Raw genomic sequence first — 14078 nt, forward strand, 5'->3', positions numbered from 1 at the left:
TCTCTCAGATGTATACATCTGATGAGTCTATCTTTCTTTCATGAAGATTTAAAAAGGTTATTATTTGTATTGTGGTAGCACCGAGGAGCCCCGGTCAGGGACGAGGGCCCTTTGTGCTAGGTGCTGTACAAACAGAGAACAAAGAGATGGGTTTCTGTAATGACTGAAGTGGTGTTTTTTTTTTAAATTCCACACATCTCCAAACCAAATACAAAGCACTGTAATGAAGACTCAGTAAAATTCCATTCAAGAAAACAGATATCTAAAACCTAGATGTAATCAATTTAAAAGGTAACATTTATTTACATTCCTTGACAAAGACAATTAGGAATAGTCAGACATACTACATCAGATTGAACTTTTCCTTCATTTACATTTCAACAAGTAAAATCTTGTCAGACCAATCTTCACAACCATCCATACCTCACCACCTGAAAAGTGAGCAAATATGGCAATTGCAGCCAGATGTCAGATTTGTATATGTAAAGACTCGGATGCTGAAGAAAATGTTAAATTGTCAGATAATAGTTAGAAACCCCAAAGCAGTAACATTTTGCCATGTATGCTTCCAATTCACATGAAGTCCAAAAGTAACCACCTGAAAGGAAAAACAAATAAATAATAAAATAAGAATGGTAAGTAGGAGCATTTAAAAGCACATGGGGTCGGATCCAAAGCCAAAGGACCCTAACTGAAACACTCCCACTGACTTAGATGGGCTCATAAATCCCAAATTATTAGCATGAGCATTGTTAACCAGTAAATTATCTTTTCTGACTGGGAGTAATCTCTGTAAGGGTCAGGGTGAGGAACAGATTCCTCAAGGCCATGTAGTGTCAGTGGAGCTACTGTGGCTGCTTGTTTCTGGCCACTCATCTTTCATAGGACCAGCCATTGGCTGCATACGTACAAATACACAATTTCCATTCTTGCCCATCTCCCTGCATGATTATGGCACGGAGACCCGGAATACAGCTCTGTGGTGCCTGAGGACTGGATTTCAAATCCTGTCCCCACCTACAGTGGAAATGTACAGTTCTGTTGTGTTTAGCACATTATGTTGCTGCAAGACTGATAGGGTGGAGAGATTAGGAAGTTGTAATTAACTGAACACAAACCCTGGTTAGAATTAATTTTTTTTTTTAAATGCCGAGTCTTTCAGCCCCTAAATCTTCATCAAGTTAACAACAGAATCATATTTTGGGGGCCCAGAATCTGATCTTATGTGATGCAATATTTAGACAACAGAGTAAATCAAGGATAGGGGAGCATAGTTAATTCTGTGTTCCTAGGTCTTCATCAGTTTGTGTCAAACATCAGTGTTGTTTTATGTTCCTTAGGCCCCAGACCTTGAGTTATCCTCTGTGTGGCCGATGCAGCAAAACACAAGTGTCCAGTAATTTAGTAATTTCACAGTAAATATAAACTATTTTGTAAGAACACTCAAAGCAAATATTTTCATTTATGAACAGCCAGAAATTTATGTTCAGAAACCATCTCTTACCCACTATTTATTACTAAAAACAACCCAAAGAGTCATTTAAATCACATTTGAATTTATTTGAGTTTAGAATTTTCATAGCTTCACAAATTTTAAAGCCAGAAGGGATCACTATGATTATTTAGTCTGTCTTCCTGCGTGACACAAGCCATAGATTTTTACTCCATAATTCCTTCACCAAACTAATACATTCTGATTGAGGTAGAGCACATCTTTTAAAACCACTTTTTAATCCACTTTACATTGTGTGGTGCTGATTTTTTTTCCAAATTAAACCCATCAAAAGGTGATTTAAAATGAAAATATTAATACAATTGTCACTATAATGTAATGAATGGTGGTGGTGTGCTACATAGTTCAGACAGAGCCATGGACTAGTGAGCTAAGCACAGGACTGGCAGCCAGGAACTCCTGAATTTTAACCTTCACTGCCACTGACTCCTTGTAGGTCCTTGGGCGGGATCCAAATCCTATTGAAGTTCTTACTGTTTGTAGAATGGGGACAATAATACTTAGCTACCCTCATCCTGTTGTCATAAAGAGGATTATTATTTATATAGTATACAAAATAAATAACCAAGTTCCCTGCAGTACATTTGGTCATGGATATACTAAGCTTGATTCATATAGTATAGAATCAGTTTGCACACTATTTTATCCAACCTTCACTTTTAATTGAAGAAATAAAAACATCACATTTACAGAGATTTAAAAGGCCGATTACTCTTTGTTACTGTAATGTTTTCTTTTTTGAGTCTGTTTTTTCCTTGATGTGCACATATCATGGGAGGCTATCTGCCTCCATTAGAAAAATTTAGATTGTACTAGGTTTTACTTGATCTCTTGAAATCTTTCCCTGTTTAATCCAGCAAATGTCAAGTATGTGTCTCTGGAAATAAATTAGAGACATAAGCAGTGCATAAACTTCTGACTTCAGAATACTTCTTACCATGCATATACTCCTGTTATTCCAGAAAGAAATTAACTCCCCAGAAATTTCTCCTTAAATAAATTTCAATCACCTTTGAGTGAGAGTTAAAATACCACACATTTCTGATGTGTTATCAAGAGCAAGTTATTTTTTATCCTTCATATAGAAGGGAAAATTACCAGAATCCAAATCTGTAACTCAACCACATGTAACGGTCAGCACAGAGGAAAAACAATCACTTTTACCTTGGTCAGCAGCTTCTTTCAGCCTTTGAAGTAGTTCTGAAATAATTTTTTCTTTTTTTCATAATCTGCAAATGCAGAAGCAGTGGGATCCGAGTAGATAGCTACAGGCCTGGGTCTGTCATTATTCATGGAGAAAGTATCTAGGAACTTTCTCAGATCAAGACCTCTTCCCGAAAAATAACCCTGGAGTGTTCTGAAAAACTGAACACAGTTTACATTTTAAAAATGTAAAATGAATAATCATATCCATTAAAACAAAGTAAATATACTTGTGAAAGGAACTGGATGGGAATGAAGTCCTCTATTTTATCCACAAACATGTACAGCACAGGCAATGGCAGAGCAAGCTGCTCCACTCTGCTTTCACAATGTGTTTCAAGTGTGAACTGGAATGATTACACCTAGCAGTGATTTAGTCATATTCATTTGCTGAGTACAGTCATTAGCCCCTATGATGGGACTGGCCACACACAGACCCAGCAATTGTTGCCAGATTCTGACACTGAAGTTAATGGGATTGCATGTGGAGTAAGGTACTTCTCATCGTGAGGAAGGGAGTCAGAATCTGGCCTTGTGATATGGACACCTGTCCAAAGACCACCAACCCATTAATCTGCGAGGTCTCAGCTGAGCTGTACTGATTCAAACTGGTAACCTAGAGGAGAAAACCTCTCCCAACTGCCAGTCCCCACAATGTGTATACTTCTGACACTGAGAATATTAGTAAAAAATATTTGTTGGCTTTGGTTTTCCAAATAAGAGGTGGCATAAATCAGGAATCAGACTGCTTCAAAGGTCTTAAATTATTTCTTCAGATCCCTAGGCTTTAAGGATTGATTAATGGGGTAGATACTCAACTTTTTAATGCATGCCTTTTACACACGAACACACCTTAACTGTGAAGCTTATTAAACAGCCTACAATATCTGGAAGTCCCTCAAATTGACATGTGTTCTAAACTATACAAGAGTATAGTTTATGTAAAGCCTGTAAGATCTGCACAAGAAATGTGATCCGAGTATTATGCTGCCCAATTTGCTAACATTTTCTTTAGAAACGGCACACAGTGAAACCTCCATTAAGAGCAGCCTCTAGCAACAGCCACAGTAGCCTCAGGTTTTCCAGTACAATTTTATTTATCCTAAAAGTCACCTGCAACTGATTTGAGCTGATCCTTTGGCTGGATAGTCTTTGTTATAGTTCAAAAATATTAGGTTTTAGTTACTATTTTTTAAATGTTATATTTGGTCACCTTCCAAACAAGTGCAAACATTGCCGCTAACCACTGACATGTTTCTCACAACTTTTGCAGAAGACCTTATAAATAATCCTTTGTAATTGAATATTCTGTTATTGTTAATTGGCTGTCAGATCTTAAACCATTCAAGGTGCTGTGTCAGATATGAATATATTTGTGTTTTCAAACCATGGTTTACCATTTGACTTAAACAATATTGTCTATACAGTCAACAAGAACAGGACTAGGAGAACACACAGAGCATCCCTATTCTGTTGGATAAAATTAGTTGTATTTTCACAGATCAAAATACATCTCTTTTTAAATTAATGTGTATTGTACATAGGTATGAGGAAGATCCATGTGCAGTATATTAAATTGAAAGTGTTTCTTCAAGTTAGATTAAAGCATGTGCAGATGGCTGCTGACACTGACCATACAAAGCACATCAGAGTTACTAACACTAGCTAAGAGGGTCCCTTTTCACTTGGAAGTTTTTAACTACAAAAGGTAAGAAATTCTTATAATGAGACACCTAAATATGAGAAAAGAACAGGAGTACTTGTGGCACCTTAGAGACTAACAAATTTATTAGAGCATAAGCTTTCGTGGACTACAACCCACTTCTTCGGATGCATATAGAATGGAACATGCATCCGAAGAAGTGGGCTGTAGTCCACGAAAGCTTATGCTCTAATAAATTTGTTAGTCTCTAAGGTGCCACAAGTACTCCTGTTCTTTTTGAGGATACAGAGTAACACGGCTGCTACTCTGAAACCTAAATATGAGAAACACACAAAGTTTGGGCTTCATTACAATGTTTCCTGCAGGGTTTCCTTACCAGATCTCGGTTTCTGGGATTGTCCAGAGGTTTCCATTTTTCTTCTGGCCTCAGCGGAGCCCCCTTTGCCAACCCCCTCAGAGTAAGTATAGTACCCAGAACCAGAAGTGCCACTTTCCACATGCTGGAGAGATGAGCAGGCTGCACATGAGAGAAAAGAACAAGACTGTATGAGTTCTATAAAATGTGCACCACTGACACATGAAAGCAAACATTTCATATAATTAATGCGGATAAATGGTTTAAAACAATCAATCAGTCCATGACAAGGAGGATCTACCTACTGGAGAGGAGGAGGAGGAGGAGGAGTGTGTGTGTGTGTGTGTGTGTGTGTGTGTCTGTGTTCCCCCTACCCTGCCTTTAGTGTATCTTGAGGAACAGATTAGTCCTAAAGAAATGCTTCCCATTCCATTGCTACCTCTGAGACACTGCATCCCCTCTCTATTTCCATCATATAATAGTTCTAAAATAGTTAATCATTTAGTTACAGCAGCAGATCTTTGTGTGCCCTGAGGAAAATATAGCAATATAATTAAAAATCCAGATAGCCCAATTTTAAAACTGCTTGAGAAAAACTAAATGTAGTAAATATATGAAATAATAAATTAATAATAAATATAGAACATTTTACAACTTGATGCAACCCTTACTCTCACTCTCTCCTTAAATAAAGCTTACCTGTAAGTTTGGCTCTGGCTTGCCCCTTCCTGGTTAGCCTGTCTGTATCTGCAAAACAGACTGATCTCTCCACTTATATTGCTAGTGGACTGGCTGTGGGTGGGTGCCAATGACGTTAGTAGTATTGCAGTAATGATTCCATTTCCATCCATGACAAAGACCCTTGAGAATCTCATCCTCGATACTCTTAAGGCCCGTTGCTACTAAATCTTGCAGCACACACTGCCCTCCCTCCTCATCCAGCCACATCACTGAAAATTTGTGGATGGCAAAATAAAGAAATTTCCTGCAGGGATGGTGGAAGCTTAATAAAATGTTACTTTTAAATCAATTTTATACATTTGTTTTTCAGTTAATAATATCTAGCAGAAGGATTTCCAAGATAAGCTAGATATAGAGCAATTTCCTAGTGCTGGAAGACAGCAAGGTGAGGTCTATTTCAAGATGCAAAATCTTAGCACCTTAATGAAAGTATTGACCTGATATCCTGATGTTATCTGCATTCATTTACAGATTGCATATGGGGATACTAGAGTGGATGATTCCAAGGTATTACAGACAAAGATTCTAAAAAGGACTACACTGTTTAACTTGTTCTTATTCAATAATATCAGTTCAAAACTGCTATGACATTTGATTTTAGTTCTCCTCATATATTTTTCTCCTGACAGTTTAAAGAATATTTTAGTTACAGCAGTTGCACCAAACTGTCACTTTTCAAGTTGGGAATCTTGGTCATTCTTTTAGCAACAGTCCATTATTATTCTTAATAAATATTTGTATAGAATGCCATACCAGTAGGTGTGTATCTTTATTTATTGAGATTTAAACTTTTTAAAGACACTGATCTATGGCTCTATGAACCCTGACTTCGCTAACACAAATAAAATTCCAGTTGCATCATTTTGCTATCTATAGTAATGTGTGTACCTAGCACATAGATTATCTTATAGGTTACACTAGGAGTTATTGTAGTATTTAGACTAGAGTGTTTTAACTGCTTTGTTTTTGTTATCTGTGGGCAGCTTGGAGACATTGAGTTCTTAAGTACATGCATTCTGGCTTTCAGATCAGCACCAGGGACAGCAACAACAGGAGAAACAGAACGAAGGGGGAAAGGCTGAGTAAACTTAACGGGGTTTCAGCTATTTTAAATTAACCAGTCTGACAGAATAAGCTAGTCACAGCACACATAAACACCCCCCACACACTTTATATGTCTGTCAAGCAGATGCTTCTCATAGAAGGCAGGTGAAAGTTGGGAAGGACCTCAGTGTCCCCTAGTGGGGAAAACTTCTGGTTTCACTGCAGTTCCAGGGCATTCACCAAGTTTCACTCCAGCAATTCTGTTTGTAGACACAGAAGAGGCTGTGTTTTTCCTGGAGGTTTCTGCAGATTTTAATGAGACCAGAAAGAGAACATAAACTGATCCAATAATTAACTCATCTTTGTCTTTGCTATTTACTTTCCCCCCATAGAAACAGTTATTAAAAAAAGTTAATTGGCCACGTTGCATGAAAAAAACAAACTGTTGCTCCTCGATTAAGAGATCTCAGTCCTGGAACTCCGGTGATCTGGATTGAATGTCTGGCTCTGCCATTGGCTTCCTATGTGATCATGGGCAAGTCACTTAATCTTTGTGCCGCACTTCCCTGTCTGTAACCTGGGGATTGTCTTATCTATTTAGATTGTAGGGGCTTCAGGCAGGGATTGGCTTTTGCTAAGCATCTGTACCACACCTAGCACAAGGCCCTCCCCTCTGTTGAGGCCTCTATGCACTACTGTAATACAAATAATAATATTTTAAAAATATAAACAAGTGAGAAAAATAATTAGAAGTAACATGGAAAAATAAAACATTTCTGATATGTCCTGAAAAAGTATATATTGTTCATCTCATTTTTTTTAGGACTTGCTGCTGTAGAAGCCATTATTGCTTTTCTGTCTGCATTCACTCAAAAACCCCCGCAAATGAACAGACAAAAACATATACTATCTAGATAGTTCTTCAGAATAGAAGCAATTTCAGGTGTTTTATTTTATTATCTTATAATGTGGGCATCTTATCTACATGATATATTGGCTGCAGACTAAATTGAATATGACTAATACAATAATTGAACGATGTGTTGAAAAAAATCTTTTTAATTTCTATATCCATTATAAACATCTGAAATTGCCCATTACTACTTCTGTATTAATCAACTCCTGTACTGTAATTTAGCTTTCTAACCTAATATCTCACATTTGTACTCCTACCACTCCCTGATTGTGGCTGATCCTACTGTTGTATAAGACAATGCAAATTTCTCTGACTTTAATGGCAACAGGACGAGTCCAAAGGTATCACTTGTCTCAGACTTGACGAGCTATCTAGTGGTTTGTTTTGGCAATGAGGGGAGCGGAAGGAGATGCTGTTACATATTTTATGTTGGCCTCTGAACTAAAATCATTATATTCTTGTTCTTGAAATGAAATCAGAGTCAAAAATATCCCATAAAAACTCTCAGTACCTGGACCAGGAGAAAATAGCTGCTTCTATGGTCAGCTAAAGCAAAGGCTCATTGAGTCTTAGCCCTGGTCTACACTACGAGTTTAGGTCGAATTTAGCAGCATTAGATCAATTTAACCCTGCACCCGTCCACATGACAAAGCCATTTTTGTCAACTTAAAGGGCTCTTAAAATCGATTTATGTACTCCTTCCCTGACGAGGGGATTAGCGCTGAAATCGACTTTGCTGGGTTGAATTTGGGGTAGTGTGGATGCAATTCGACAGTACTGGCCTCCGGGAGCTATCCCAGAGTGCTCTACTCTGTGCTGGAGTATTGTGTCCAGTTCTGGGTGCCAGAAAAGATGTGCACAAATTGTATAAAGTCCATAGGAGAGCAACAAAAATGCTTAAAGGTCTAGAAATCATGATCTATGAGGAAAGAGTTAGAAAATTGGGTTTGTTTAGTCTGGAGAAGACTGAGGGGAGACCTAACAGTTTTCAACTATATAAAAGATTGTTACAAGGAGGAGGGAGAAAAATTGTTCTCGTTAATCTCTGAGGATAGGAAAAGAAACAAGGGGCTTAAATTGCAGCAAGGAAGGTTTAGGTTGGACATTAGGAAAAACTTCCTGTCTGGTTAGTTAAGCACTGGAACAAATTGCCCTAGGGAGATTGTGGAATCTCCGTCATTGGAGGTTTTTAAGAACAGGTTAGGCAAACACCTGTCAGGAATGGTTTATTACTTAGTCCTGCCTTGAATTCAGGGTGCTGGACTAGATTAGGGTTACCATTCGTCCGGATTTACCCGGACATGTCCTCCTTTTGTGTGCTAAAAATAGCGTCCGGGGGGAATTTGTAAAGCACTCACAATGTCCGGGATTTCCCCCTCCCCTGGCAGAGCGGGCGGCTGGGAGGGCTGCAGGAAAGTCCCGGGCTGGACTCCGGAGCAGCTTCCTCCTCCCACCCACCCCCCCTGCATTCTGAGCCGGCCGGCAGCTCCTCCTCCTGCAGCCCGCTCCGGCAGCCCTGTGCAGGGCCAGGGACCGGGTTTTGTGTTGTGCAGGGGAGCTCAGCCATGTGTCCGGCTGGCACAGAGCCCAACACCCTGTTCTGAGCAGCAGGGTAAGGGGGGGCAGGAGAAGGGACAGGGAGGTTCTGGAGGGGGCAGTCAAGAAACGGGGGGGGCTTTTGGAGGGGAGTGGAGAAAGTTTTGGGCAGTCAGGGTACAGGTAGGGGGTAGGGTCCTGGGGGGCAGTTGGGGGGGGGTCTTAGGAGGGGGCAGTTAGGGGACAAGGAACAGGGAGTCTTAGGTAGGGGGTGGGGTTCTGGAGGGCAGTTAGGAGCAGGGGTCCCAGGAGGGGGCAGTCAGGGGACAAGGAGCGGGGGGTAGGGGGCTGGGAGTTCTGGGGGGGAGCTGTCAGAGGGCAGGAGTGGGGAGAGGGATCGGAGCAGTCAGGGGACAGGGAGCAGAGGGGTTTAGATGGGTTGGGAGTTCTGGGGGGGCTGTCAGGGGGCAGGAGTGTGGAGAGGGATCGGAGCAGTCAGGGGACAGGGAGCAGAGGGGTTTAGATGGGTTGGGAGTTCTGGGGGGGGCTGTCAGGGGGTGGGGAGTGGTTGGATGGGGCGTGGGAGTCCCAGGGGTCTGTCTGGGGGTGGGGGTGTGGATAAGGGTTGGGGCAGTCAGGGGACAAGAGGCAAGGAGGCTTAGATAGGGAGTGGAGTCCCGGGGGGCAGTTAGGGGCAGGGGTCCCAGGAGGGGGCAGTCAGGGGACAAGGAACGGGGGGAGGGTTGGGGGTTCTGGTGGGGCGGGAAGTGGGAGGGGCAGGGGCGGGGCTAGGGCGGGGCTCCTCCCGTCCTCTTTTTTGCTTGTTGAAATATGGTAACCCTAGACTAGATGACCTTATGAAGTCCCTTCCAGTCCTACACTTGTATGATTCTACGCCTGCACCTTAAAACTGAAGAATATTTTAAAGCATGAATATTTTGCATATACGTGTCACTATTTTTCCCCTTTGCCACAGAAGAAAGAGGTGGGTTGATAATTTGAGATACTTCGGGGCATCTGTTATTGAACAGGCTGCTTATTATTGTATGGACAGTTCAAGAATTATGTTGATGATTAGTTTAATGTACTTTTTAAAATGTAAAACAAAACAAATCAAATAATTTAAATTTGATGAATGCTAATTTTCAAAGAGTAATCCATGTTATAAAGGAATGTAAATTAAATTTTGATTATATTTTAAATTTGCAAAGGGTAGTTGACAATACATAATGCTTTAACTTTAGACTTTGAGTCTACTTACGTTTAACCTACTGTTTTTGTATATACCCCACGATGATTCTTTCTGAGTAGGAGATATAGCTCTGTAGTTAAATGAGTAAAACCTCTGCTGGAACTATGGGAAGGAAAAAGGAGACTTGATGCATTTCTTCTGACTCTGCCTTCCCATACAACACTTTTGTGATGAAATCAGGTCCCATCTGAACAAATAAAAAAATCCTAAATAAGCTGCAAAAATCTGTCAAGAAGTTGTCTTTTGTACTGAACCACACTATGCCCTACAAAGAAGCAAGGAGTCCAATAGCCAAGATGACCCCACAGAGGAGTTCTCAGACTCAGTTGTACTTGGATCACATGATCAGACAGATCAAAAAGACATCAATGCTTTGTTGGAGTAGGCAGACTGCTTTTAGAGCAGAGAGAGTAGCCGTTGAAAATGTAGTTTCACTTTATGGGTCCTACTAATATAACCCCAGAAATTCAGAGAATCGGTCTGCTGCACGAGAATGTGGCAAGACTGTTGGAACACCAAAAAAAAAAAAAAATCCAAACAAAATACCCCAAATAAAACCAAAAACAAACTACCTTTTAATTAAACCTTTCCACTTTGTGTGTGAGAGAGACATCCCAGAAATACATTTGCCAAGTTCAAATCAGAAAAAGCTGTTATGAGATACTCTGATAATCAAATGCATTACATTAAGAAAATGAAAGTCTGAACAGGGATTGCAGATATCTGATTGGTACATAGAAATGAAAGCTTCAGTGAATTTGAAGATATTAGAGATAGTTTGAAGAACAAAGATTTTGATCAAATTGAGTCCTGGAAGTATATTCCTAATCTGAAAGTCTTGTACAAATATGTAATCTTCATGATCGTTTGCATACCAAGTTGCTTATACGTCTTCATTCCCCTATTTCTATTTAAACTTTTTAAAGTATTTCAGTAGGGAGTGAAATATTTCTCCTAAAAGTGTATTTTGACACTCTCAATATATTCTACTAGTAAATATGCTGAGAACTAATGTGAATTTTCAAAAATTACATTGCTTCTGGAGGAGCCTATGCTCCATATAACTGAGTTTAACAGAAACCATGAACATTGGGTGGCTGATGATGTAGGCACAAACATGAGAGAGTCAATTATTTTATCCTTGTTGAAGGTTCTCTTTTTAATTCAATAATCTTTTATCTGAAATTATGTTTGTTACTGAGCCAAAATGAAGTGTGAACAGATTTAGCACTGGCTTCAATACTGGGACTCTTTTTTGGCCAAAAGCATATTTTTGAAAGATAATTCAACTGCAACCTTTTCAGTGAAGTAAACTCAGACAAATAGTACACATTCAGAATTGAGTACTATTAGTGCAATTATACTCATTAGACAAAATTACATCCTTCTATGAGGACAGTGGTTGGCTTCACAAATGCTTTCCAGCTATCAAAATGTGCCACTTCAAATGTGTCTAAATTCAGATTCTGCTTTTCTCAGCAAACCTATCTAAATGGACACATCCCTGCCAAACTGAAGATTGTTAATTAAATACACTGTACATTATAATATGAATATTAATGTGTATCTGAATTAAACTTCACTGAAGTTAGATAACAATTCCTTAAACTAAGGCAACACTTTCAGATGATCAGCCTTTAGGAAGTCACTTCTCTATATCTTTAACCCCCTCCCCCGCCATTGGAACACCATAAAATCCAAACAAAATACCCCAAATAAAACCAAAAACAAACTACCTTTTAATTAAACCTTTTCACTTTGTTTATGTGAGAGAGACATCCCAGAAATGCATTCACCAAGTTCAAATCAGAAAAAGCTGTTATGAGATACTCTGATAATCAAATGCATTACATTAAGAAAATGAAGTCTGAACAGGGATTGCAGATTGATACATAGATATGAAAGCTGCAGTGAAATCCAAATCCAAAAAAATCCAAATCCAAACGAAAAAACAAAACAAAAAACAAAACAAAACCCCCACCAACCCCAACTGTTCTTGAGCAATGATCATGGGGGAAAAAAGAAAAGAAACCAGACCAGGTGGTGTCCTGGAGAGAGCAGAAAGATAAAACACCAGGAATGTGGTTTAACTAGGCTGAAACTTTGTTAGGTAACATATCTGATCATCTGAAAGTAACATATCTGGGAACTATTCGGCAATGGTGTGCCCAGTGCAGTCATCCTCCTTTTGTATTCCATTCCATCGTGTGAAGGGATGCAGACAGCTCCCCATCCCATTAACCTGGTCCCAGCACCCTTGATGAGATCCAATACCCTCCCCCTGGTCTGAGGGTTAAAGGGGGCATGAGGAAGAGAGGGTTGTCTCCCCACTGTACCAGTGGGTAGGAGCTCCTACCCCATACCCTACCTTCTTTAGGAGTTGCTTCTCCTAACCCACTTCCAATTCCAGTTTGTCAGGGAGCCAGAATACCTACTGAATGAGAACCTACCAAATTGTGACAAAACAACTTTGGTAACTTAACTTACCCACCAGGTCCCAGGGCTGCGGAGAGAAAGGTGAGAAAACTACAGTTATACTGTATAAGAAAATACTATGTGAAATATTAACAGTTTGGGAAAGAAGACAGACTAGAGGTGAGGAAAGAATAGTTAGATTTTTCAGCAAGCATCATCTCAGTTTATTATATTTTCCCTTATAAGAGCTAGGCAGATGATGCGTGCCTACTAACTAAGCATAAATTAACATTTTGGAATCTACTCTATATGGAGTATAATTACTGCTTCCTGAGTCCCAAGTAAGCCATGTACTCTTTAGGTCTGAACAAACAAATTATAAAATTCCCCAAGTAATGCTATTAATACACATGCTTTTTTTGTTCACTGTTTTTATTTTACCTTTTGAATACTTAGAATACCAAGTATTACAATTTAGAAAGAAAAGCACTAAACTGCTCCATCAATACCTGAGCAAAGACCAAAGGCAAATGTTCACCACTATGCCCAATAGCATAGGTAAAAATACAGGTAACAACATTCACAACACTCTGCACACAGTATGACTAATAAGTGACACTTTTTGTGAATTACAACCATTTATATTAATGTGTTAGTGTACCATACAAAAATTATATACAAAAAATAAGATGTGTATTTAATACAGTATATATAATGCTGGACAAGATACTCCAAAAGTCATGCACATTTGTGTGGAAAAGACAAGTAAAAATTAAATTTGGAGTACATACTGCAGAGAGTAGACACTTCACACAGTACATGAAGGTCCCAAACGAGTTCCCGTTCAAATATAATGTCAATAGAAAAAGGATGTGTCTCCAAGAGCACAACATTGCGAGATGGTGAGAGCTCTCAACTTTCTTTGATTTCAGTAAGGTACTCAACATCTTTCAAGGAGTGTTCAGCACCTCACAGGATCAGGCCCTAAGTATATTTATCATATATTGCACAAAATGTATTTGAGAACTCAATTACAATCATTTTTATAAAGAATGATAACTGATGATAACCGCAACATTCACACAACTTTAATTAAGACCCTGTCAACAGTCTCTATAAACCTGTAACTGCTGGGGTTAACTCCACCAAAAACATTCACACCAGGTTTAAACTGACCATACAAGATCTGAAACCGTAAGAAAAATTTTACAAAAAAGTCAATTAGGCTGTTTGGAAATTATAAAAATTCCAAAATTGTTTGTGGTTTCCAACATTTTTAAGAGCTCTCATAATTACACCTCTACCCCGATAGAACATGACCCGATATAACACGAATTCGGATATAATGCAGTAAAGCAGCGGGGAGCCCCGGGCCCTTTAAAGCGCCACCCGAGCCCCGCTGCTTTACCGCATTATATCTGAATTCGTGTGGAGCACCGG

General features: G+C 39.4%; 1 protein-coding gene across 1 annotated transcript; it reads right to left on the bottom strand.

Moving 5' to 3' along the window:
* Nucleotides 1-279: 279 nt before the first annotated feature.
* Nucleotides 280-9680, bottom strand: C11H2orf66 (chromosome 11 C2orf66 homolog). The gene is made up of 4 exons (XM_065560873.1): nt 5434-9680; nt 4756-4896; nt 2678-2878; nt 280-598 (listed from the first exon to the last, which is right to left on the bottom strand). The coding sequence occupies exons 2-3, from the start codon at nt 4876-4878 to the stop codon at nt 2696-2698; spliced, it is 306 nt and encodes a 101-aa protein (XP_065416945.1). The 5' UTR covers nt 4879-4896; nt 5434-9680; the 3' UTR covers nt 280-598; nt 2678-2695.
* Between the last annotated feature and the right edge of the window lie 4398 nt (nt 9681-14078).

Source organism: Chrysemys picta, chromosome 11 (genome assembly GCF_011386835.1).
Source record: "Chrysemys picta bellii isolate R12L10 chromosome 11, ASM1138683v2, whole genome shotgun sequence".
Taxonomy (NCBI): domain Eukaryota; kingdom Metazoa; phylum Chordata; order Testudines; family Emydidae; genus Chrysemys; species Chrysemys picta.